Source organism: Carcharhinus amblyrhynchos, chromosome 2, assembly GCF_965287045.1.
Source record: "Carcharhinus amblyrhynchos chromosome 2, sCarAmb.v2.hapA, whole genome shotgun sequence".
Lineage (NCBI taxonomy): Eukaryota > Metazoa > Chordata > Chondrichthyes > Carcharhiniformes > Carcharhinidae > Carcharhinus > Carcharhinus amblyrhynchos.
Genome location: NC_137325.1, coordinates 127,487,928 through 127,515,063, shown reverse-complemented (window position 1 = coordinate 127,515,063; position 27,136 = coordinate 127,487,928). Strand labels below are relative to the sequence as shown.

The 27,136-nt window shown below is 42.7% G+C and overlaps 1 protein-coding gene across 4 annotated transcripts in view; it reads left to right on the top strand.

Moving 5' to 3' along the window:
* The window catches only part of wdr37 (WD repeat domain 37), a 141,604-nt gene that overhangs the window by 14,581 nt on the left and 99,887 nt on the right, over positions 1 to 27,136 (top strand). For 2 of the 4 annotated variants that reach the window (XM_080212549.1, XM_080212555.1), the window contains exon 2: positions 13,880 to 13,903. The exons of the other annotated variants lie outside the window; for them this stretch is intronic. In XM_080212549.1, coding sequence (XP_080068675.1) covers positions 13,898 to 13,903 — 6 coding nt within the window. In that variant the 5' untranslated portion in view covers positions 13,880 to 13,897. The remainder of the gene's footprint in view (positions 1 to 13,879; positions 13,904 to 27,136) is intronic. 4 annotated transcript variants of the gene reach the window in all.

Sequence of the window (27,136 nt, the reverse complement as noted above, 5' to 3'; positions counted from 1 at the left end):
GTTACCACTGATCAAAATCTTGACCTGCATTTGTTACTAAACAACTATTCTGTCAGGGTGCATTAAGCAGTTGAGCTGAGCAGCAATAATGAACTAATTTGCACTAGAAATTCTCTGCAATAGCTTGTGCATTTGCACTGAATCTGTAAAATGTTGTTTTTTGCTGCACAAAATGGGCCGGCCTGCCCTTGTTTCTTAATCAGCAGCATCTCAGTTTGTTGCAGTCACATGGTATGCCTGATAGAGCTTGCATATAAAACTCAAAGTAGTTGAGTAGGGGAATTTCACAGTAACTTCATCACAGTGGTGATGTAAGCCTTACTTGTGATTAATAAATATAAACTTTAGTTTATTTTCTCAGCTCAAAATAGTACACCGATCAGTCACCTGCCTTAGTCCCTACCTCAGTTCATCTGCTGCTGAAACCTTAATTCATGCCTTTGTTACCTCCAGACTTGGTCATTCTAGTATATTCTTGACTGTCCTCAATTTACTATCCATAAACATGCACCCAAATCTCTGCTGCCTGTGTCCTAACTTGCACCAAATCCTGTTCATGCATCACCCTGTGCTTTCTTAGCTACATTGGCTCCCAATAAAGCAATGGCTCCATTTGAAAATCCTCACCCTTGTTTTCAAATTCCTCCATTGCCTTCACCCTCATTTCTGTAATTTCCTTTGCCCCTATGAAATATCTTGCCTCTTGAGCATCTCTGATTTTAATCTTCCCACCATTGGTGACTGTGCCTTCATCTGCCTTGATCCGAAGCTCTACAATTCCATCCCTGAATCCCTCCACATTTCTATCTCTTTTTGCTTCTTAAATACTGCTTAAACTATTGCTTTGACTTAACTTTATCATCTTAAGTGGCTCTGTGTCAAATTTTGCTTACACAACTCTGTGAAGTGCCTTGTAATATTTTATTATGCCAAAGGTGCTATATGAATACAAGCTGTTGTTTGGTATCACTCTTGCCTCTGAGTCAAAAATCTGTTAACACAAGCTGCACTGCAGAACCTGAGCAGTATTTAGTGCAGCCTTTAGGGAGTTCTGCATCATTGGATATGCTGTCTTCTGTGTAGGACATTAATCCAAGGCCATGCCTGCTTGTTTGCAGACCTTTTTTTTGAAGAATACAAAGTTTTCATTCGACCTTGAACCAACACCATCCAGAACAGATCATCTGATTGTTTTCTTAATTGCTGGTCACATGGACATTGGCTGCCATATTTACTTGTGTAATAATAATGATTCCACTTCAAAAATCAATTCATTGAGTGTAAGGCACTTTGGAATATCCTGAGGACCGAATAATATGGTTTATAAACGCATGTTTTTTTCTTCTAAAGTCTATAATCAGACAGTTTTATTATAGCCACTCAGCTCTCTTGTGAGCTGAAAGTGACTTGGAGAGGTTAGGTGAGTGGGCAAAAATTTGGCAGATGAAATACAATGTGGAGAAATGTGCTCCTTAAGTGATGAGATGTTGGGAAGTGTTGAACTTCGATAGGACTTGTATGTCCTCATTCATGAGTAACTGAAAGCTAACATGCAGGTACAGCAAACAATTACATAAGAAATAGGAGCAGGAGTAGGCCATCTAGCCCTTCGAGCCTGCCCCGCCATTCAATAAGATCATGGCTGATCTGTCGTGGCTCAGTTCCACTTTCCCGCCCTCTCCCCATAACCCTTAATCCCCTCTCTTATCAAGAACCCATCAACCCGCTTCTTAAAAATATTTAGCGAGGCAGCCTCCACCACTTCAACGGGCAGAGAATTCCAGAGATTCACCACCCTTTGAGTGAAGAAGTTCCTCCTCAACTCCGTTCTAAACCGCCTCCCCTTTATCTTGAGGCTGTGCCCCCTAGTCCTACTGTCTTTTTTGAGCGGGAAGAGTCTCTCCACCTCTATCCTATCCATCCCATTCATCATCTTATACGTCTCAATGAGATCTCCCCTCATTCTTCTAAACTCTAACGAGTACAAGCCTAGTTTATTCAGCCTCTCCTCATAGCTCAATCCCCTCAACTCCGGTATCAGCCTAGTAAACCTCCTCTGCACTCCCTCCAGGGCCAAAATATCCTTGCGCAGGTGCGGCGCCCAAAACTGCACACAGTACTCCAGCTGCGGCCTCACCAATGCCCTATACAGCTGCAGCAAGACCTCCCTACTTTTATATTAAGAAGGCAAATGGCATGTTGACCTTCATTGCAAGAGGATTTGAGTAAAGATGCCTTCCTGTAATATGATGTGGAGATGCTGGCATTGGGCTAGGGTGAATGCAGTAAGAAGTCTCACAGCATCAGGTTAAAGTCCAACAGCTTTATTTGGAATCACGAGCTTTCAGAGCACAGCTCCTTCATCAGGTGCGTGGAGAGGTGGGTTCATAAACCTGGCACATGTAGACAGAGACACAGTTGCATGAGAATAGTTGGAATGCAGGTCTTTACAGGTACAGACAATGTGAGTGGAAACACAGATTAAAGAGGTGTGAATTGTCTCAAGCCAGGACAGTTAATAGGATTTTGCAAATCCAAGCCAAATAGTGGGGGTTACATGTCATGTGACGTGACCCCAAGCTCCCGGTTGAGGCCGTCCTCATGCATGCGGAATTCAGCTATCAGTTTCTGTTCGGTGATCCGGCATTGTCATGTCTTGAAGACTGTCTTGGAGAATGCTTTCCAAAAGATTGGAGGCTGAATGCCCTTGACTGCTGAATTAATTATATAGAGTTTTGATGAGACTGCAGTTAGAGTAATGTGTGCAGTTTTGGTCTCCTTACACCCAAGGAAAGGTATGCTTGGCATAAGCAGGAGTTCAATGAAAATTCACTTAATTAATAACTGGGGTGAGGGCATTGTCCTGTGAGGAGCAATTGAATAGATTGGCTTTTTGATCTCTGGAATCTGGAAGAAGAATGTTTCCCTTGTCCAGAACCCAGAGCAGTCTCAAGTGTAAGGGGCAGATCAATTAGGACTGAGATGTGGAAGAATTTCTTTATTTAGAGGGTGGTGAATCTTTGGAATTCTCTGCCACAGAGGAGGCTCAATCATTGAGTGTGTTCAAGCTTGAGATGAATATATTTCTACGTATTAAAAACACCAAGGAATATGGGATAGTGCAGGACAATGATGTTGAAGTGGATGATCAACCATGTTTTCAGTGAACGGTGCAGCAGGCCTGAAGGACTGAATGCCCACTACTGCTATTTCATATGTTTGCTCTTCTATTTCAGCTTGCATTCTTGTACCAAATTCCTCTTGGAGCTCATCATTCTGTAAAGACCAAGTCCATCCAAGACTTGAATATTCCTCTGGTATCTTTGTTGTATTCTAACACAGGTTATAAGAGAAAGCTGAATGTGATCCAGCTCCCATCTCTCTGTATTGACACTTTGTTTCGTTTTGATACTATAGTGGTTATTGCTTCTCTGAACTTCTGTTATTCCTCCTGTTTTCATACAGTCTTTCTGATTTTCTTATCTTCACTGTGCTAAAGTTGAGAGCCCATGCACAGATTCTTACCCTTAGCCCATTGTTTGTAAAAACCTGAAAACTAAAACAAGCCTTTATTTCCTCCCAACATCGTCTTCTCGGCAGCCAACAATCTGCATGACAGCCTTGAAAATGAGAAAAATCTGGTCAACAACTTCAAAAAATGCTGGCAACGAAGGCATGGGAAGTAATTCTGAAGAAAGTTGCAAGTGAATATTTGATAGAATAGGAATAAAAGTGGTAAAATGGAATCCATCCATAAATGAATGACACATTTTTGTACAAAATAAGTAATAATTCTATTTGTGGAAAGCTTTGAAGGGACATTGATGGCAGATTAACTAGAAAATTTCAGAATGGTAAACTGGAAAACCATTTTTACACATGAAGCTTGGAATACACTGCTGGAGTTGGTGATTGAAACAGATTGTATCAACATTTCAGAATACGTTAGAAATTGAAGGAAAGAGACATGAGTGAATATGGGAACAGGGTTCCTATATGGGAACAGCTTGATAGATGTCCAGAGTTATCTCTTCAGAACTAGAGTACGATTATTGCTCGTATTAAAGGTAACCATTAATTATGCTCTGATAGGGCCTAAATTCTGTCTCTAAGTTGCTATTTATATGCGATAATTTCTCTTAATACTGCTTACCCCACAAACCTCTCCTTTCTCCTCTTTTCCCTTCCCCTCGGAAGAACATGAAGTGGGGTATATTCAAAGCTAACCTGCGCAGACGTTCTTTCGTTAAACAGCAGGTAAATCTATGGAAGAAGCACCCTATGGAAACGATGGGTTCGACAGAGGAGGAGCACTTAAAGAACCTGGAAGACACCTTAGAGGTTGCAGGAGCATGGCCTACAAGTCAAGAGAGAGAAATGCAAGTTCTTTAAGGAGTCAATTGAGTACCTGCCGTGTAATTGACGGTGGTGGGTTGCACAAGGCATCCAAGAAGATGGTGGCCATCATGAAGGCCTCAAGATCAGAAGATGTGTCCAGTCACTTTTGGGATTTATTAATTACTGTGGCAAGTTCGTTCTGGATCTGGCGATGATGTTGAAACTGATGTGTTGGTTGCTGGGAAAAGAGCAGTATGGAAGTGGAAAAAGAATGTGAGAAGGCCCACCTGGAGTTGGTGATTGAAACAGAGATTGTATCAACATTTCAGAATACGTTAGATATGTGAAGGGGCATAAGTGAATATGAGAACAGGGTTCCTGTATAGGAACAGCTTGATGGATGGCCAGAGTAATCCCTTCAGAATTAGGAGTAGATTACTGCAGGCTTTGAAGAGATTGGAAGTTTTAGTTTATGTCAATCCCAAAGTTACCGCTGCAGCTTTCATGCGACGCTTTGTCCTGAGACAGGAACTGTCCTATCCTACATTATGCCAAATGGGAAGGGAAGACCCATTACATTTGCTTCAAGATCATTGACAAAGACTGAGGAACAGTATGCTCAGGTGGAAAAAGAAGGCTTGAGCATCGTCTTTGTCATCAAGGAATATTATCGCTTCCTATATGGTAGGCCTTTCATACTCCTAACAGACCACTGGCCTCTGACATCCATCTTAGGACCATACACTGGCATACTGTCTGGTGGCAGCTCGATTGCAAAGGTGGGCATCAGTGTTGTTCGCCTACTTGTATGAAATCTGGTACTGCCAGTCTGAAAAACACAGCAATGTGGATGCTCAGTCAAGGTTTCCTTTGCCTGGTGATAAAGATGCTTCCAGCTGGAATCTGAAGATAATGTACCTCACACAAGATGATGACTTTCTGGTAACCACTAACCTGCCATTCGAAACAATCCAATTGTGAGCCATGTACTGAAACTAGTCCTGAGAAGGAGGGTGAGCAGTAGAAACCGCCCAGAGTTTTGGCCGTATATGTCCTGGAGATGGGAGTTGTCTATCTTGGATGGATGTTTATTACAAGGGTATAAGAGTCATCATCCCCCATCATTAAAGTTTAAAGTTTATTTATTATTATCACAAGTAGTCTTACATTAACACTGCAATGAAGTTACTGTGAACATAAGAACATAAGAAATAGGAGCAGGAGTAGGCCATCTAGCCCTTCGAGCCTGCCCCGCCATTCAATAAGATCATGGCTGATCTGAAGTGGATCAGCTCCACTTGCCCGCTTTCTCCCCACAATCCTTAATTCCCCTGTCTATCAGAAACTTATCTACCCGTGACTTAAATATATTCAGCGAGTTAGCCTCCATCACTTCAATGGGCAGAGAATTCCAGAGATTCATCACCCTTTGAGTGAAGAAGTTCCTCCTCAACTCTGATCTAAACTGCACCTCCCCCCCCATCTTGAGGCTGTGCCCTCTAGTCCTGCTATCCTTTCTAAGTGGGAAGAATCTCTCTATCTCTACCCTATCCATCCCCTTCATTATCTTATACGTCTCTATAAGACCCCCCCCTCAGCCTTCTAAACTCTAACGACCCAGACCCAGTCTCTTCAGTCTCTCTTCATTGGCTAGCCCCCTCATCTCCGGTATCAGCCTAGTGAACCTTCTCTGCAATCCCTTCAAGGCCAAAACACCCTTGCGCAAGTGCGGCGACCAAAAGTGCACACAGTACTCCAGCTGCGGCCTTACCAGTACCATGTACGGTTGCAGCAAGACCTCCCTGCTTTTATATTCTATCCCCCTTGCTAGAAAGAAAATCCCCTAATTGTCATGCTCCGGCGCTTGTTCGGGTACTGGGGGAGAATTTAGTATGGCCAATTCACCTAACCAACATGTCTTTCAGACTGTGGGAGGAAACCGGAGCACTCAGAGTAAACGCACACAGACACAAGGAAAATGTGCAAACTCTGCATAGACAATGACCCAAAGTGGGAATTGAACCAAGGTGCCTGGTGCTGTGAGGCAGATCTGGAACGAACTCACCACAGTAATTAATAAATCCCAAAAATGATTGGACACATTTTCTGGTCTTGGGGCTTTCATGATAGCCTCTACCTTCTTGGATGCCTTGTGTAACCCATCAGCGTCAATTACATGGCAGATACTCAATTGACTCCTTAAAGAACTTGTATTTCTCTCTCTTGACTTGTAGGCCATGCTCCTGCAGCCTCTTCAAGGTGTCTTCCAGGTTCTTTGCCATGATGCCACCCCATATTAAGAGGAAAGGTATTGGAACAGGTGCACCCGGGACACAGGGGGTTGTGCGAATAACAGAAATAGCAAGAAGCTATTTTTGGTGGCCGAATGTTGATGCACAAAATGAAGACAGAGTGGGATTGTGAGAATCCTGTGCTATGGTACGGAAAGTGTTGACCTTGTCACCTCTTCATCCATGGGAATGGTCCTAGTTGCTGCAGCAGTGAATTAATATTGACTTTGCTAGAACAGCAGAAGGGCTGATGCATGTCGTGATGGTGGATGTCTGCTCCAAGTGGCTGGAGATCATGGCTATGAAGCCCAGGTCAGCAGAGTCAACGTTAGATAAACTCAATGAAATATTTGCCCCATTTGGCAATCCAGAACAAGTAGTCAGTGACAATGGACCCTGGTTAGTGGCACAAGATTGCTCTGAGTACATGGAGCACCACGGAGTCAGATATGTGAGGTCGATAGCATGTCACCTGGTGTTGAAAGGTCTGACGGAATGATTTGTCCAGATCTTGAAACAGTCTCTGAAGGTGTTGTAAAGGGATGGGTCATGAGGGCGGTGGACTAATAAATTCCCCAGTGTGTACTGCAACACGCCACACGAGACAACCCCCAGTGCTCGCCTGCTTTGTTGACGCTCAACCGAAAATTGGGAATCATGATCGACATGCTGCGGCTGAAGGAGACCCGAGTGATATTAGAGCGGAACGAGAGGGACAGATGTCCAAAAGAGCAGCAAGTGCAAAGTTGAGGACTTTTCACACAGAAGAATTCATTCTGGCCAGGAATTATACTTTTGGGGAGAAGTGGATATTGGCTACAATTGTTGCACAGTACAAACCAGGAATGAGCTGGTTTGGTGGAGACATGCTGACCAGTTGGTTGCAGCATTGCATTAAAGGTGGTAAGCTCCATAAATAAAAGAACCATCCATGATGGCTGCTTGAGCCTAGAATTTCAGAGTCAGGGTCGGTTACCTGAAGTGAGGAAACTGCCATCCCCTGATAGACTCATTATGTCCAGGTGAACTGTCTGAAGGACACTACATTGGGGAATTGTAGTAGTTTGCAATGCTCTGCCTTTGTATGTTTCTCTATTGTATGTATGTATATAGGCTGGGGGAGTTTTCAATTAAAGGGGGAAGGGTGTGATATATGTATCTCATGTATGTTGGGATTTGGGGTGCGTTCTGCCCATTTAAGAATGTAGGTTAGGTGACCATGTGGGATTAGCTCCTCCCAATGTGGGACCTGGTTGTGCAATCTTAGATCTGACTGTGGAACAGTGCACACTTACAATAAAGAGCTCTCACTATTCAAGTTACTTAGCCTACCTTGTGATTCTTTAAGCACGATAATTCGATAGGTGCATACAAGACAGTCCCCAGCCCCATTTTTGGTCTCTCCTCAACCTGTTTGAATTGGCTGTGAGTAACTCCTCTGCAGATCAGCAAAGATTGCCAAGAAAATTGTAATTTGCTGCAAATGTGCACAACTTTGCAATCCAAAGGGGCCTATATAATTAGGGCATTGTGTTTCACCCAAAATCAGAGGTGCATCCTTATGAATGATTAGTACATCGGTTATTTATTGAAAACTGTCCTCTGCATGTGAATTTCAGATGAATTAAATGTCAGTGTTTATATGGGAATACTGTTTGGTCATTTAGTGTACTTTGCAATTATCTTAGACCTGTGCTGGGTCATCAGATGTTACAGTTGGAACGATTTTTGATATAGAATCTGCCTGCTGGCTATCATTCTTCAGTCCTTTGTGTGTGACTGGACGGGATACGTTTGCAATCATCTTGAGCAGAAGCTCCCTGTTTAGTCTTTCTGCGAAACCAGCCTGTCCACTGTAACATTAAGGAATACTGTCAAGATCAGGTCCAAGGCTCTTAGTATTTGCAGCATTTGGAAGAACTATCTGGCTTTGGTCCTTCTCTCCTCAAAAGCTCTCTGTGAAGGAATTTCCAGGAAATTACCCCATGTACCCAGTTCATCCCTTCACCTTCAGAAATCAGTCAGGAGGATTTTAATATTCTGAAAATGATATGTGGGATTGTTTTGGTCACTTATCAACCGTTGAAGATTGGTCCAATGTTTCACGGGCTATACCTCTAGGAAACTAGGAGGAGTGTCAGAGTGCTACTGAGACTTGATGGTTTGAGTTATAAGGAGAGGCTGGATAGACTGGGACTTCCTTCTCTGGAGCATAGGAGGTTTAGAGGTGATCTTATAGAGGTCTATAAAATAATGAGGGGCATAAATGAGGTAGATAATCAACATCTTTTCCCAAAGGGAGGGGAGAGATACAAAAGGGCCCAGAAGGGCAATTTTTTCACACATGAGGTGATGAGTGTTTGGAACAAGCTGCCAGAGTTAGTAGTAGAGGCAGGTACAATTTTGTCTTTTAAAAAACATTTGGACAGTTATGCGAGTAAGATGAGTGTAGAGAGATATGGGCCAAACGCGGGCAATAGCGACTAGTTTAGTGGATTAAAAAAAGGCATCATGGGCAAGTTGGGCCAAAGAGCCTGTTTCTATGCTGTAAACCTCTATGACTATGACACCTGCATAGATTCCTCATTGTGATGGGCATTTCATCCAGTACTAACACTTACTTGATAGATGTCCAGAGCTATCCCTTCAGAATGCACAAATTGTGAAGTAATACATTTTGGAAGGTTTAATACAGATAGAAAATGTACAGTAAATGGCAGAACCCTTAAGAGCATTGATAGGCAAAAGGATCTGGGTGTAAGGTACGCAGGTCATAAAGTGGCAATGCAAGTGGAGAAGGTAGTCAAGAAGGCATACTGCATGCTTGCCTTCATTGGCTAGGGCATTGAATTAAAAATTGGCAAGTCACGTTGCAGCTTTATAGAACCTGAGTTCGGCCTCACTTGGAACATAGTGTTCGATTCTGGTTGCCGCGCCACCAGAAGGATGTGGAGGCTTTGGAGAGGGTACAGAAAAAATTTACCAGGATGGTATGCAGGGCATCAGCTATGAGGAGAGTTTGGAGAAACTTGGTTTGTTCTCACTGGAGTGATGGAGGTTGAGGGGTGACCTGATAGAAGTCTACAAGATTATGAGAAGCGTGGACAGAGTGGATAGGCAGAAGCTTTTTCCCAAGGTGGAAGAGTCAGTTACTCGAGGGCACAGGTTTAAGATACGAGGGGTAAGGTTAAAAGGAGATGTACGAGGCAGATTTTTTACGTAGAGGATGGTGGGTGCCTGGAACTCGTTGCTGGGGGAGGTAGTGGAAGCAGATACAATAGTGACTTTTTAAAAGTGTCTTGACAAATACATGAATAGGATATGAATAGAGGAATATGGTCCCCGGAAGGGTAGGGGGTTTTAGTTAAGTCGGGCAGCATGGTCAGCGCAGGCTTGGAAGGCTGTAGGGTCTGTTCCTGTGCAGTAATTTTCTTTGCTCTTTGTTTCCCCTGTGCGGCTGGTCCATCGTCTCACTGTGCTTACAATTGAGTCCAGCTTTCTCCTGAGAGCACTTAAAAGACATCTAAGCATTAGAAATTGGCAGCATAGTCTGAAATCTAAACATATAAATTAAATACAGTGAATGCATAGTAGTGCAGCATACATGCCCATTCTGTTGCCAGGTGATGTTTTTAAGCACACTTTGCAGCATTTAGGTATTAGAATGCAGGATATTTGTGTGCTGCACTAAATATGGTATGTCTTTGAAAGGAGGAACAAAGTTGATTTATATGCACTTCACAACTAATGCTGGTGGAAAAACAGTGTAGAAATGGAAATGGTTGTCTCCAGTGGTTTAAATGATCATTTCCCAATGGTTGTGTACTTTACAAATTGGGTTTAGGTCATGAATTCTGGTGGAATTTAATGTTGGCAAGTGCGAGGTGGTCCACTTTGGTAGGAATAATGGTAGGAAGGATTATTACTTACGTGGCGTAAAACTGCAGCAGGCGACGGTGCAGAGGGACCTTGGGGTCCTTGTGCATGACTCGCAAAAACCCAGCTTGCAGGTGCAGCAGGTGGTCAGGAAGGCGAATGGGATGCTGGCCTTCATAGCGAGGGGGATTGAATATAAAAGTAGGGAGGTCTTGCTGCGGCTATATAGGGCATTGGTGAGGCCGCAGCTGGAGTACTGTGTGCAGTTTTGGGCGCCGTACTTACGCAAGGATATTTTGGCCTTGGAGGGAGCGCAGAGGAGGTTTACTAGGCTGATACCGGAGTTGAGGGGGTTGAGCTATGAGGAGAGGCTGAATAAACTAGGCTTGTACTCGTTAGAGTTTAGAAGAATGAGGGGAGATCTCATTGAGACATATAAGATGATGAATGGGATGGATAGGATAGAGGTGGAAAGACTCTTCCTGCTCAGGAAGGATAGTAGGACTAGGGGGCACAGCCTCAAGATAAAGGGGGGGCAGTTTAGAACGGAGTTGAGGAGGAACTTCTTCACTCAAAGGGTGGTGAATCTCTGGAATTCTCTGCCCGTTGAAGTGGTGGAGGCTACCTCACTAAATATTTTTAAGAAGCGGGTTGATGGGTTTTTGATAAGAGAGGGGATTAAGGGTTATGGGGAGAGGGTGGGAATGTGGAACTGAGCCACGACAGATCAGCCATGATCTTATTGAATGGCGGGGCAGGCTCGAAGGGCTAGATGGCCTACTCCTGCTCCTATTTCTTATGTTCTTATGTTCTTGTCACTTCCCAAATTTTGCCCATTTTCCCCATAACTCCATAATTGATTCTCTGCAATCAAGTTTTTACCCTGCTAAAACTTTGAAACTTAACTAATGTATGTTCTCAATGACATCCTCTGTCATTATGGAACACAGCAGCCCCTCATTCTTCTTTGCAGGCTTTTAATGTTGACCACACCATCTTGCTCCAATTATAAGCGCACCTTTTTAAGCAATGACCCCTCTCCCCACCCATACACATTACCTGCTGAGCTTGAACTTATACGTGGCAATAACATTTGCACCAAACAAGTGATCACCTCCAACAATAGAGAATCTAACCAAATCTCCATGACATTCAACGGCATTATCATTGCTGAATCCATCACTATTAACATCTTTAGGGTTACCATTGACCAGAAACTGAACTGGATTAACCATATAAATAGAGAGGCTGGGAATTCAGAGGCAAGTAACTCACCCCCTGACTTCCTTAAGCTTGGTACAAGCCAGGAGTTTGATGGAATACTCTCCACTTGCTTGGATGAGTACAATTCGAACTACACACAAGAAGTGTGACACCATCCAGGACGAAGCAGCCTGTTTGATTGGCACCCCATCGACCAACTTCACTTCCTTCATCATCTAACACATAGTGGCAGCAGAGTATACAATATACAACAGGCAGTGCAGCAACTTGCCAAGGCTTCATCGACAGCATCTTCCAAACGTGCTACCTCTACCGACTAAAAGGACAGCAGATGAATAGGAATATAACCACCTGCAAGGTGCTCTCTGTCTCACAGACCATCCTGACATGGAACTATGTTGTCATTCCTTAACTGTAGCAACTCAAAATCCCTTTGCAGCAGTACAGTGGGAGTAGCTACAACACAGACTGTTGTAGTTCAAGAAGGTGGTTCACCACTATCTTCTTAAGGATAGTTAGAAATGGGCAACAAATCCTGGCCATACCAGTGATACTCACATCCCATGAAAGAATGAAGAAAAGGATTGGCCACCACTAGTTCCTTATTCATATGCCGCTCCTCAGCAATATTATCTGAAGGCATAGTGTCAGGCTCCACATCTACACTGATGAAACTCAATTCTGTTTGTCCACAATCTCTCCATTCCCTCCACTGCCCCTGTGTTGTCAGCCTGTCTGTTTGTCATCCAATCCTGATTGGGTCACCATTTCCTTCAGTTAAACTGAAGCCATTAACTTAATTCCCCACCCAATTTCCATCCCACTCCTCCACCATTCTTTCGGAGTGAAGCGCACTGTTCTCAGGTTTGTTGTCCTATTTGACCCTGGGGCAAGGTTTCTGAATCAGTAAGCTCTTCATCAGAAGTAGCTTGCACGTCACTTCTGTAACATCTCTCTGTCCCTGCCTCATGCCTTTTGCAGCTGGAAAATTTACTTATGTCATCACCAGGCTGAAGAATTCCAGTGTTCTCCTGACATCTTTCCATCTCTCATTCCACTTATGTTTGAACTCATCTAAAACACAACTTGTATTCTAATCCTCATCTAATCCTACTCATTCCCATGGTCACTGACCTATGGTGGATCGAAGTCCCCAAATGTCTTCAAGTTAAAACTTTTATCCATAAGACCTTGCCCTCTCTTTCATTGTAACTTCATCTAGCACTATAACCTTCTGATAACTCTGTTCCTCTAGCTTGTGCCTTTTGCATCTTCAAATCCCATTGTCTTACCTTTGCTGGCCATTACTTCAGGCATCCAGGCCCTTGGCTCTTTGCCTCCCTACCTCCTCCTCCTCTATCCTTAAAATTCATCTGTTTGACCAAGCATTTAGTTACCCCGCCTAATATCTCCTTTTAATATCACTTAATATCTTGTGTCCATTTTGTCATCTTGTATTCTTATGAAATGACGAGGGACATTTTTACGTTAAAAACACTTGCATTAATAAAGCACCTTTAATGAGTTACTTCGATATTTGTGAGATTTTACCCTGATCTACAACCCAGTTTATATTTAAATGGGTGAAATAATGTGATGATTTCCCTCTGTTTATGTATGTACATAACCTTTTAAAGAGTATTTAATTTAAAAAGGCGCATTTCTACCTAAATAGCATCATTTTAAATGGGAGGTTTTAGTTAATTTTTGAATAACTAAATTCTCTTGTCTGCTGCAGCAGTTTTGATGTAAAAATACCAGTGCAGAGACAGTGAGTGGTGTGCTCCTATTTCTATGCTGCTGAATGCTTTTATTATCACTGGTTACTAAGGCGACTTTTACCTTCAACCACATGATTCAGCAGCTTAGAAAGAGAGTGTAGTGTTTGCTAATTGCTGTTTTCAATATGCATTTACATATGGTGTTGACAGAATAGAGAATAGCTAGGTTTGACGTAGACATTTGTCCATTGACGGCTGTCCTGTTGTCTGTAATATTTGCCGTAGCTCACTGGGGAAGATTCTTTATTGTGCATTGAAGCTTAGAGCGCCAATGCAAAATGAGTTAATTGTTGGGGGTTTCCTTGTCAAATAATTTGAAGGACTTATACCTGCTCATATATTTGTCTTGTTCTGGTTAAATTCCTTTAGCTGTGACGTGGGATAAATATGGAGGTAAGAGAGAAATCTGTTTTTTTTTGAGGGGGGGATTATATTAATATGCATGTTGGTGTCTTTATTTTAAATTTAAATTGGTTTTGATTTGAAAATGTTTACACATTTCTAAATAGAAACAGCAGGGTGAACCAACAAGTCTGGGAAAAATGCTGAGTTTAGTAGGTAACCGAAAGACCATTGCTTTCAGTTGAAAGCTAAACTTGAGTTAAACTTGAGAGCAAGAGGCGTTTTTCTTTAACTTGGTGATTTTTTGAAATGGATGTTTGTTAATAGTATGAATACTAACATGAATTTGTAAAGGTGTTAATTATTTGTTTTATTTAATAATCTTCTTAATACATGACCTTGAGACGCACTTGTGTGAAGCAGTGAAAATAGCTCCATTTACTAATGTCTGACTGAAATGTTTGAATTCTCCCCCTCGCCCTCCCCTCCTCCCCCTCCCCCTCCCTTCTCCTCCCCCTCCCCCTCCCCTCCTCCTCCCCCTCCCCCTCCCTTCTCCTCCTCCTCCCCCTCCCCCTCCCTTCTCCTCCTCCTCCCCCTCCCCCTCCCTTCTCCTCCTCCTCCCCCTCCCCCTCCCTTCTCCTCCTCCTCCCCCTCCCCCTCCCTTCTCCTCCTCCTCCCCCTCCCCCTCCCTTCTCCTCCTCCTCCCCCTCCCCCTCCCTTCTCCTCCTCCTCCCCCTCCCCCTCCCTTCTCCTCCTCCTCCCCTCCCCCTCCCTTCTCCTCCCCCTCCCCCTCCCTTCTCCTCCCCCTCCCCCTCCCTTCTCCTCCCCCTCCCCCTCCCTTCTCCTCCCCCTCCCCCTCCCTTCTCCTCCCCCTCCCCCTCCCTTCTCCTCCCCCTCCCCCTCCCTTCTCCTCCCCCTCACACCTCACACCTCACACCCCACCCCCCCACCCAATCCTCATTCTTCTGCGCCCGTGATGGGGAGGTGGTGCTGTGTTAGATTGATGTTCTGCTTCTGGATACACACATACAAATTTCTCATTCTAACATAATTGCTTTGTATTTTTCGTTATTGCTTTTCAGGTTTGTTTCCCATGTCATTAGCGATTAACTATAATAATTCTTGATACAGTACCCATTTACATCCTCCAATTTGCGAACCAGGTGTTTAAATGTCCCCGGCACACGACTGCCCTGGCTCTACGCTGCAATATTTGGTCAGACCTTTGTAAACAATATTGTTTCTCGCTGCTCGTGGCCAAATCCTCCTCCTACTTTATAAGTATCCTCCTCCTTTATAAGACCCTTGTCAGGCCTCATTTAGAGTATTGTGCGCAGTTCTGGTCGCCTCACTATAGGAAAGATGTAGAAGCTATTGAGAGGGTACAGAGGAGATTTACAAGGATGTTGCCTGGACTGGGAGGCATGCCTTATGAAGTTAGGTTGAGGGAGCTGGGACTCTTTTCCCTGGAGAGACGAAGGTTGAGAGGCGACCTGATAGAAGTTTACAAAATGTTGAGAGGAATAGATAGGGTGGACTCTCAGAGGCTATTTCCCCGGGTTGAAATGGTTGCTACGAGAGGACACAGATTTAAGGTGCGGGGAGGGAGGTTCAGAAGTGATGTTAGGGGTAAGTTTTTCACTCAGAGGGTGGTGAGTGAATGGAATCGGCTGCCGTCAGTGGTGGTGGAGGCGAACTCGCTGGGGTCTTTTAAAAGACTTCTGGATGAGTATATGGGGTTTAATGAGATTGAGGGTTATAGATAGGTCTGTAGGTTGGTAGGTGTTGATGTGATCGGCACAACTCGTGGGCCGAAGGGCCTGTTTGTGCTGTAGTGTTCTATGTTCTATGTTCTACTTCAGCATTATTTCAGAGGTGAAGATAATCCAAAGTCCTTCAAATGAACAACTGCTCATGTTCCAAAGATTCCCCTGCTTGCATTCCTATCTTCAATTAAACGTACTCTTCTATTCCTCCTGCCATTGCTAACCCCCCCCCCCATTAGCTTTCCATTTCCAAAGCATTGAATTCACAACTTTGGCTGTTGTTTGCAGTTCCCTCAAAAACCTCACCATTCGATCCTAACGATTCTCTCCACCACAAATTTTTAACAAGGTGCTATGCTAAAGTCCAATGAATGTTGCTTCCAGTTGATGAGTAGTTAATTTATCATTCCTCCTTCTAAATGTACAATAAATCACACATGGAGCACAGCAGTATACCAGAGGGAATTTAAACAATCACTCTGAAGTCTATTTGCTTTAAAAGAAAATGTGCTGTCTCTAGTAAAAGTTATCATTTTAAAAAAGATTTTGCCATCTTTGCAGTTGTATTAATATTTCATAATGATTATCACTTGTGAGTGAATATTTTAACTATTCATCGTCAGATTCGGTTATACCAGATAAAGCATTATAAAGCATTCCTTTCTGTCGCCAAAACTACCCACTTTGAAGGTCAGGCAGGAAGGAAAGACAACACCCAGCTTCCCCACCCCTAACCATCTTCTTAAACCTGCCTCCCTGCTTCCTGCATCTTTGTTGAACAAGATATGTGATGAGCTGTGGGTTTTTGTTACCAAGATCAGTACCGTGCACTTAAGCTGTCTCTGCTGCTTCCCTTCCTTCCCACAACCCATCAGGCATAACTTCCTCTAAGGTTCCCCCTTGCTCTAACTCTGAACTCTCTTCGAGTTTTCCTCCCATCTCCCCTCATGCACTCAAAGTTCATTTTGTCCCTGACACTCGCCTATTGCTCATTAAAGCCTATTCCTACAAAACATCTAACTGCTTAACTCCTTTTCATGGCTCCCATGTTGGCTGACATCATTAACAATTTCTCTCTCTTCAGAATCTGCTCTTCCTCTTTCAAATCTGCCACTACCACCCATCTCTTCAAAAAGTCAATTCTTAACTCCTCCATCCTTTTGAACCACTGTTTCATCTTAAACCTCCCTTTCTTCTCCAATGTTCTTAAACACGTTGAAGGGGTTAAAATCGTTGAGTGCAGTAGAATTCCCATGTGAATTAAGAACAGCGCGGTTCCCTGGCAAGCTGCTGTGAAGATATTTCAATGCATTTCCCACACGGGGCAGCACAAACAAGCTTACTGAGGGAAAGAGGGTGAGAACTCTGATAACCAGGAGGAGTCAATTTAGAACAGAGTTGAGGAAGAACTTCTCCCAGAGGGCAGTGAATCTTTGGAAATCTCTGCCCATTGAAGCAGTAGAGGCTACCTCGTTAAATGTGGTTAAGTCACGGGTAGAAAGATTTCTGATCAGTAAGAGAATTAAAGGTTATGTGGAGCAGGTGGGTAAGTGGAACTGAACCACTATCAGATCAGCCATGATCTTGTTGAATGGCAGGGCAGGCTTGAGGGGCTAGATGACCTACTCCTGCTCCTATTTCTTGTGTTCTTATGCTATGTATCCACACGTCATAATGGCAGGTGTAGATGTTTGAATGGTGTAGATGTACCTCATTAGTAATTAATCATTGTAATTAGACAGCCATATAGAGGCCAAAACTGGTAAACAATATTCACCTCGACAGACTGGAGGGGCTGATTGTGGACAAGTCCCCTGGACCGGATGGAATGCATCCGAGGGTTCTGAAAGAAATGGCGGAGGTTATAGTGGATGCCTTGGTGGTTATTTTCCAGACGTCGCTGGATTCCGGGGAAGTGCCGGAAGATTGGAAAACGGCTAATGTTACGCCGTTGTTTAAGAAGGGTGCCAGGCAAAAGGCGGGGAATTATAGGCCGGTTAGTTTAACGTCTGTGGTAGGTAAAATGTTAGAATCCGTCATTAAGGAGGAAATTGCAAGGCATCTTGAAGGGAATTGCTTGATAGGGCAGACGCAACATGGTTTCATTAAAGGGAAGTCGTGTCTGACAAATTTACTGGAGTTCTATGAGGATGTGCCTAGGGCGGTGGATAGAGGAGAGCCGGTGGATGTGGTCTTTCTGGATTTTCAGAAGGCGTTTGACAAGGTACCTCACAAGAGGTTATTGCAGAAGGTCAGGGGACATGGAGTTGGGGGTAGGGTGTTAGCGTGGATAGAGGATTGGTTGTCAAATAGGAGGCAGAGAGTGGGGGTCAATGGGTGCTATTCGGATTGGCGGTTGGTGACTAGTGGGGTGCCCCAGGGGTTGGTGCTGGGGCCTCAGCTATTTACCATTTATATAGATGATCTGGAGGAGGGAACCGAGTGTAGGGTGTCGAAATTTGCTGATGACACCAAGATTGGGGGAAAGGCAAATTGTGCGGAGGGTGTGGAGAGTCTGCAGAAGGATCTAGATAGGCTGGGCGAATGGGCCAGGAACTGGCAAATGGAATTTAATGTTGGCAAGTGTGAGGTGGTCCACTTTGATAGGAAGAATGGTAGGAAGGACTATTACTTATGTGGCGTAAAACTGCAGCAGGCGACGGTGCAGAGGGACCTCGGGGTCCTTGTGCATGAGTCGCAAAAACCCAGCTTGCAGGTGCAGCAGGTGGTCAGGAAGGCGAATGGGATGCTGGCCTTCATAGCGAGGGGGATTGAATATAAAAGTAGGGAGGTCTTGCTGCAGCTGTATAGGGCATTGGTGAGGCCGCAGCTGGAGTACTGTGTGCAGTTTTGGGCGCCGCACCTGCGCAAGGATATTTTGGCCTTGGAGGGAGTGCAGAGGAGGTTTACTAGGCTGATACCGGAGTTGAGGGGGTTGAGCTATGAGGAGAGGCTGAATAAACTAGGCTTGTACTCGTTAGAGTTTAGAAGAATGAGGGGCGATCTCATTGAGACGTATAAGATGATGAATGGGATGGATAGGATAGAGGTGGAGAGACTCTTCCCGCTCAAAAAAGACAGTAGGACTAGGGGGCACAGCCTCAAGATAAAGGGGAGGCGGTTTAGAACGGAGTTGAGGAGGAACTTCTTCACTCAAAGGGTGGTGAATCTCTGGAATTCTCTACCCGTTGAAGTGGTGGAGGCTGCCTCGCTAAAGATTTTTAAGAAGCGGGTTGATGGGTTCTTGATAAGAGAGGGGATTAAGGGTTATGGGGAGAGAGCGGGAAAGTGGAACTGAGCCACGACAGATCAGCCATGATCTTATTGAATGGCGGGGCAGGCTCGAAGGGCTAGATGGCCTACTCCTGATCCTATTTCTTATGTTCTTAAATGAAGTAATCAGAACTATTAGTTGTAACTGGATATCAGTGACTTCAGAACAAATTTACATTTTGCTTTATGCAAAAAAAACCTAACCTTGACGTGTATCATTCAGTAAGTCTGTACGCCATCTAGTGGAATGCAGACTTCCTCTCTGTAGCATGAATAAAATGCCAATTTAAAGCCCTTAATTATAAAGATCAGAATTTCATATGCCTTTCTTAATCACTTTCTCAACCTGATCTGTCACCTTCTGCTACTGATTTGTGCACATATACTCCCACATCTATTAATCTGTTCTTGTCTACACTTTAATGTATTCTGATGTCTACCTCTGCCCTGTTGGTAATATATAAACGGACACCTTTTTATGGTGTCTGAAGAATATCAATATTAGGTACCTTAACCCTGTTAATGTTCATCCTGGAATATCCATTCTGTTTGTTTAAAGACTCTTTGCTCAACTGCTTAGTGTGAACTGCTTAGCGTGCAATACATTTTCTGGAGAAAGGAGAGTGCTTTAAAGGTGGTTCCAAAAACTATTGTGAACAGTAGCCACTTACAAAATAAAAATGCTCACCCATTGCACAAAAATATTCTTTATGTAAGTTTGAAATGACATTCTATTATTAGGAAGAGGCTGGGGATTTGAATAACTAATCTTTGTAGAAAGCCAAAGTTAATCATAAATGTACGTCTTGGATTTTTATATATTCACATAGTATCACTGAACTCAGAGCAGTTTTTCAAAACTTACTTTGCTGTTGCCATATTTGGTGTTTCTGGCATGAACTTCTTTTACCCCTACACTTTATTAAGGAGATTGGAATTGTTTGTGAAAACTGAACCATTTTGCCACTCGACATGAGATGAGTTTTGGTGAGCTGAAATCTTATAATTCAACTGAAATTTGTTTGTCCTTTTTATAGTATTTAAATATATCAAAGCCAGCTTTCGGACTGTTACTTGACAACTCTTCGCTCTATTTCTTGAAGTTTTATCCTACCTATCTCTCTCTCTCTCTCTACCCTGTCGCTGCAGTTGTCTGAGTGTATCTGATGTAACTTGATCTTCTAGTCAAAAGCAGATTGCAACTAAGAGAAATGTAGAAAAATGTGATTAAAGGGGACAGTAAACTTGGAATGGAAGTCATAATAAAATTGTTAATAAATAGGCTGCTGACTAGTCAGGTGAACAGGTGACCTTGAGGGTGCAAATCCTTAGGTCCCTGATGGTGGCGAGACAGGTAGACAAGGTGTTCAAGAAAGCATAAAGGATACTTGCCTTTATTAGTCGGGGTACAGAACACAAAAGCTGGGAGGTTATGCTAGAACTGTATAAAAACATTTGTAAGGCCACAGCAGGAGTCCTCTTTGCAGTTCTGGTCCACCATTAGAGACGATACAGATGAGATTCCCAAAGACGTTGCCTGGCCTGGTGAATTTTAATTATGAAGAGAGATTGGACAATTGGTACTTAAAAACATAATAAGTAGGAGCAGGAGTAAACCATATAGCCTGCCGAGCTGCCTTCACCATTCAGTATGGTTACTCCTGACCTTCGGTCTCAACTCCAGTTTTCCAACTACTTCCCCTTCTCTTGATTTCCCGCAAGATCGAAAATCTGTCGGCCTTGAATCTCTTCCACAATGGAACGTTCACAACCCCCTGGGATAAAGAATTCCAAATATTCATAACGCTTCGAATGAAGAAATCTCTCCTTGCCTTGGTTAGGGGAGATGGTAGCTCAGTGTTACTGATGATAGACAAGTAGTCCAGACGCTCAGGCTAATAATGCTCTGGTAATATGGGCTCAAATCCTAGCGTAGCAGTTGGTGAAATTCAATTAATAAAAATCTAGAATTGAAAGTCAGACTCAGTGATGTCCTTAGGGTGGGAAATCTGCCATTCTGACCTGGTCTAGCCTGCGTGTGACTCCAAACCCACAGCAAAGTGGTTGCCTCTTAACTGATCTCTGAAATGGCCTAACAAGCCACTTAGTTCAAGGGCAGTTAAGAATGGGCAATAAATGCCAGCCTACTAATGACACCAACATCCCAGGAAAGAATAAAATAGAAAAAGTAAGAAACAATTGCTGCCTTGTCTTGAGACTATCACCCATGTTCTAATTTGCCCAGCCAGGAGATATAACCTCTTTGTGTCTAATCTCTCAAATCCCTTCGGAATCTTATGTTTCAATGAAATTACCTCTTTCCTGAATGTAGATTATCCCTCACTAATGTGTTAATGGACCTAACTTCAGGAAGCTAGGATGAGTAGAGATCAGAAGTGATAAATTCAAGGAGTTACTTGTGGGAGTGGTTTGCAGGCCCCCTGACAATAACCAATACAGTAAGATGGAGTGTAAAAGAAAAAATAATGAGAGCTTCTCAGAAAGGTACACTGATAACCATGGGGAATTTAAACCTGCATGTAGACTTGGAAAATTAGATTGGCAAAGGTTGCCCAGATGAGGAATTCATGGAATATTTTTGAGATAGTTTCTTAGACCAGCACATCTGACACCAGCTAATGAGCTTGCTATACCAGACCTGATATTGTGCAAAGTGATAGGATTAGTAATGACTTCAACATAAAGGCACCCCTAGGTAGCAAATGATGTACAATTTGAGGGAGGGAAGAATTGGTCCCAGATCTGTATGTTAAATAGGAACGATTATGAGGTCATTGAGACACAACTAGCAAAATAGATTGAGTTAGGTCAATAAACTTGCAGTGGTAGGCGTTTAAGGGGATATTTCAGATTACACAGAATATGCATTCCATCAGAAATAAAAATTCCAAAGGGAGGACCAATTATCTGTGGTTAAGTTAAACAATTAAAGGTAATTTCAAACTTAATAAAAAGCACGTAATTGCTTACCAAAGATGGGTTGTGGATCAGCAGATTGGACAGAATATAAAAAATAGAAAAGAGTGATCAAAAGATTGAAAAAGGAGGAAAAAAATTAAAGTCTGAGAGAAAGCTAGCACAAATATGAAGACAGATAGTAATAGTTTCTGTAGGCATTAGAAAAGAAGAGAGTTAGCAAAGTGAATGTTGGTCTTATAAAAATTGAATCCGGAGAGTTAATAATGGAAAATAAGGAGATGGCAGGTGAATTGAAGAGTTAATTTGCATTGGTCTTCACTGTAAAGTTTACAAGTAAAATCCCAGAACTGGCTATAAATTGAAAAATGGAAGGAAGGTAGGAAGTTGGGAAAATTACAGTTATCAGGGAAATGATACTAAGATAATCATTGGAGCTGTAGGCTGACAAGCCCCTAGGTTTTGATGGACTTCACCCAGTGGAATTAGTGAGATAGTTGATGTGTTGGTTTTAATTTTTCAAAATTCCCTTGATATGGGGCAGGTTATGTTTGATTAGAAAATAATGATTGTAACTCCTTTTTCTAAAAAGGGAGGCAGACAAAACAGGAAATTCCTGGTCAGTTTAATTTAACATTTGTCATAGCAGAAATGTTAAAGGTGATTATTAAAGACATTATACTCGGGCACTGAATGCGATTACTGTCACTAGAGAGGTAGTGCTTGATAGACTAACGGGACTGATGGTGGACAAGTCCCCAGGACCGGATGGAATACATCCCAGGGTTCTGAAGGAAATGGCAGAGGTGATAGTAGCCTTAGTGATTATTTACCAAACTTCGCTGGATTCCGGGGAAGTGCCAGAAGATTGGAAAACGGCTAATGTTACGCCGCTGTTTAACAAAGGTAGCAGGCAAAAGGCAGGGAATTATAGGCCAGTTAGTTTAACATCTGTAGTTGGAAAAATGCTTGAATCCGTCATCAAAGAAGAAATAGCGAGGCACCTAGAAAAGAATGGTTTGATAGAGCAGACGCAGCACGGATTCGTTAAGGGGAAGTCGTGTTTGACGAATTTAATGGATTTCTACGAGGATGTGACTAGTGCGGTAGATGTGGTGTTTCTCGATTTTCAAAAGGCGTTTGATAAGGTGCAGCACAAAAGGTTGCTTCAGAAGGTTAGGGGGCATGGAGTTGGGGGTAAGGTGTTAGCGTGGATAGAGGATTGGTTGTCTAATAGGAGGCAGAGAGTTGGTATCAATGGGTGCTATTCTGATTGGCGGTTGGTGACTAGTGGAGTGCCGCAGGGATCGGTGCTGGGGCCTCAGCTATTTACCATTTATATAGATGATCTGGAGCAGGGGGCTGAGTGTAGGGTGACGAAATTTGCTGATGACACAAAGATGAGTGGAAAAGCAAATTGTGCGGAGGGTGTGGAAAGTCTGCAGAGGGATCCGGATAGGCTGAGCGAGTAGGCAAGGACCTGGCAGTTGGAGTACAATGTTAGCAAGTGTGAGGTTATCCCCTTTGGCAGAAATAATAGTAGGAGGGATTACTATTTAAAGGGCGAAAAGCTGCAGCATGCTACGGTGCAGAGGGACCTGGGGGTCCTTGTGCATGAGTCGCAAAACCCCAGTCTGCAGGTGCAGCAGGTGATCAAGAAGGCGAATGGGATGCTGGCCTTTATAGCGAGGGGGATGGAATATAAAAACAGTTGCAGCAAGGCTATACAGGGTACTGGTGAGGCTGCAGCTGGAGTACTGTGTGCAGTTTTGGTCGCCGCACTTGCGCAAGGATATTTTGGCCTTGGAGGGGGTGCAGGGGAGGTTCACTAGGTTGATACAGGAGATGAGGGGGTTAGACTATGAAGAGAGACTAAATAGACTGGGGTCTATACTCGTTGGAGTTTAGAAGGATGAGGGGGGATCTTATGGAGACGTATAAGATAATGAAAGGGATAGATAGGGTGGAGGTAACCAGATTCTTCCCGCTTAGAAAGGACAGCAGGACTAGAGGGCACAGCCTCAAGATAAGGGGGGGTGCAGTTTAGAACGGAGTTGAGGAGGAACTTCTTCACTCAAAGGGTGGTGAATCTCTGGAATTCTCTGCCCGTTGAAGTGGTGGAGGCTACCTCACTAAATATATTTAAGTCACAGGTAGATAGGTTTTTGACAGACAAGGGAATTAAAGGTTATGGGGAGAGAGCGGGAAAGTGGAACTGATCCACTTCAGATCAGCCATGATCTTATTGAATGGCGGGGCAGGCTCGAAGGGCTAGATGGTCTACTCCTGCTCCTATTTCTTATGTTCTCACTTGGAACAAATCAGGGTAATCCGGCAGAGTCAACATAGCTTTGTGAGAGGCAAATCATGTTTAATCAATTCACTGGAGTTATTTGAAGAAGTAATGTGCTAGAACTAAAGCTGAACTGGTGGATGTACTGTATTTAGATTTCCAGAAGGCATTTGATAATGTGTTATATGAAAGGTTATTGTGAAAATAAAAGCTCGTTGGGTAGAGGGTAATATAGTAAAAATAAAGCTCCGAATTGCAGGGGGATCTGGGGCTGCTGGTGCATGAATCGCAAAAGGTTAATATGCATTAACAGCAAGATACTAGGAAAGCTAATAGTAAATTTCAACATTCTATGAGGGGAATTAAGTACAAAAGTAGGGAGCTTATGCTTCAGTTATGCAGGGTATTGTTGAGACTATATCTAGAGTGTTTTGTACAGTATTGGCCTCCTTATTTAAGGAAGAATGCATTGGGAGCATTTCAGAGAAGTTTACTCAACTACTGCCTGGATTGGGCAGATTGTCTTATGAAGAATGGTTAGACAGGCTAAATTTATCACAGATGGGCTTAGAAGAATAAGAGGAAACTTGATTGAAACATATAAGATCCTGAGAGGTCTTGATGAATTGATATGGAGAGGATATTTCCCTTTCTGGGAGAATCTGATACTGGGGCCATTCTTTAAAAATATTGAGTCACCCATTTAAGACAGAGGTGACTTTTTTTTCTCTCTCAGGTTTGAGAGTCTTTGGAACTCTCTTCCTGAAATGGCAGTGGAAGCAGTGTCTTTGCATATTTTTAAGGCAGAGCTGGGTAGATCCTTGATTAGCAAGGGGATAAAAGGTTATTTGATCAGCCATGATTTACTTGAATGGTAGAGCAAGTTTGAGGTGCTGAGAGTGCTTCTATGTTCATTCTTCTGAACTCCAGAGAGTTCTTATTTTTCTACCCCTTTCCCTTGCAATAAGGCTAACATGACATTTGCTTTTCTAATTGCTTGTTATACCTGCAAACTCACTTTGCATTCCTTGTCTGAGCACACCCAGGGTCTCTTTGAACATCAACATTTACAAGTTGCACACCATTTAAAGATATCCTTCTTTATTTTTCTATTCCTTTTCTTAAAGTGAAAAGTCTCTCACTTGCCCACATTATACGGCATTTGCCACCTTGTTGTCCTGTCACTTAACCTGGCTGTATCTCTTTGTAGCCTTTTTATATCCTCCCCACAGCTTGTATTCCCATTTCACTTTGTATCATCAGCAAACATTGATATATCACTCTTGGTGTCTTGATCTTAAGTCATTACTATCGGTTGTAAATAGCTGAGGCCCCTGCATTGTTCCTTGAACCACTTCGCAAGTGACAACCTGCCATTTTGAACTTTCCTATTTATCCCTACTGTCTGCTTCCTGGCTGTTAATCCATGCTAATATAGTACCTTCAACTGCATGAGCCTTTACCTAGTAGATTAAGCTTTTGTACAGGGTTTTAATAAGATCACATCTGGATTACTGTGTGTAGTTTTGGTCTTCACATTTAAGAAAGAAGACTAAGGAAATTTGGCATGTCCGCTATAACTCTCACCAACTTTTACCGATGCACCATAGAAAGCATTCTTTCTGATTGTATCACAGCTTTGTATGACTCTTGCTCTGTACAAGACTGCAATAATCTACAACTGGTTGTGAACGAAGCCCAGTCAATCACTCAAATCAGCTTCCCATCCATTGACTTTGCAATTCCCTTGGAAAAGCAGCCAGCATAATCAAAGACCCCACGCACCCCAAACATACTCTTTTCCACTTCTTCTGTTGGGAAAAAGGTACAATTGTCTGAAGTCACGTACCAACCGACTCAAGAACAGCTTATTCCCTGCTGCCATCAGACTTTTGAGTGGACCTACCATGTATTAAGTTGATCTTTCCTACACCCTAGCTATGACAGTAACACTACATTCTGCTCTCTCTCGTTACCTTCTCAATGTGTGATATGCTTTGTCTGTATAGCATGCAAGAAACAATATTTTTCACTGTATACCAATACATGTGACAATAATAAACCAGATCAAATCAAAGTTTATCCCATACTTTTTCTCTGCTCTTATAAGTTACCTTAATTTCTTCACTCTTTGTTCCAATGTTATCCACAATTTATGACCTGCAATTTGTGTCTACCATTGTGAAGAGACACATTCTTTGCTCAATGTCTCTGCCTTATTTCCTATGATATGTTTTGCTTTAGCTATTCCACTTTTTGTACACTTATTGTCTGTTTCATATTCCTGTCTAGCCTTTCATTATATTTTTTCTCTCTTTGTTAATTTCTTGATTGCCCTTTGCTGATTTCTAAAACATTGCTGATCCTCAGGCTAACTACTATTCTTTGCAGCATTATAAACTTCTTTTAATGTAGTACTATCCTTAACAAGCCACAGATGGATCTTTCTTGCTGCATTTCTATTTTTAATGGAAATATTTTTGTTGACTATTTTGTTGAATATTTTCTGTTGTTTTTAAAATGTTTTCCATTATACCTTTTATTCTATTTATCCAACCAACCATAGCAAGTTGCTCCCTTCTACCTATGTAATTAGGTAACAAAGCATTAAGCAAGAAATAATTACTACCAATGTAATTGGCTTTGTTTCAGGTAAAGATTGTTGGTCATGATTGGAGTATTTTGCTTTCATACTTAATATAGAATTATGATCACTATTTTCCTTTTACAATGAGATTATTAAGTAAACCTGCCTCGTTGTGCATGCTAAATCTAAAGTAGCTTTATCTCTGGCTAGTTCCGTAAGATAGCTTCAGGAAACCTTCATTCTACAAATCATCTTCACACTACCTTTGTAAATTTCATTGGTCCAGTCTACGGGAAGATTAAAGCCCTCCATATTTCATTGATTGTATTACAAGCTCCAATTACTTCTTGCATTATGCTTTGTTCAACTGTAAAACTGCTGTTCTGGGACTTATAACCCATGTCTAGAAAAGTATCAAGTGTTTTCTG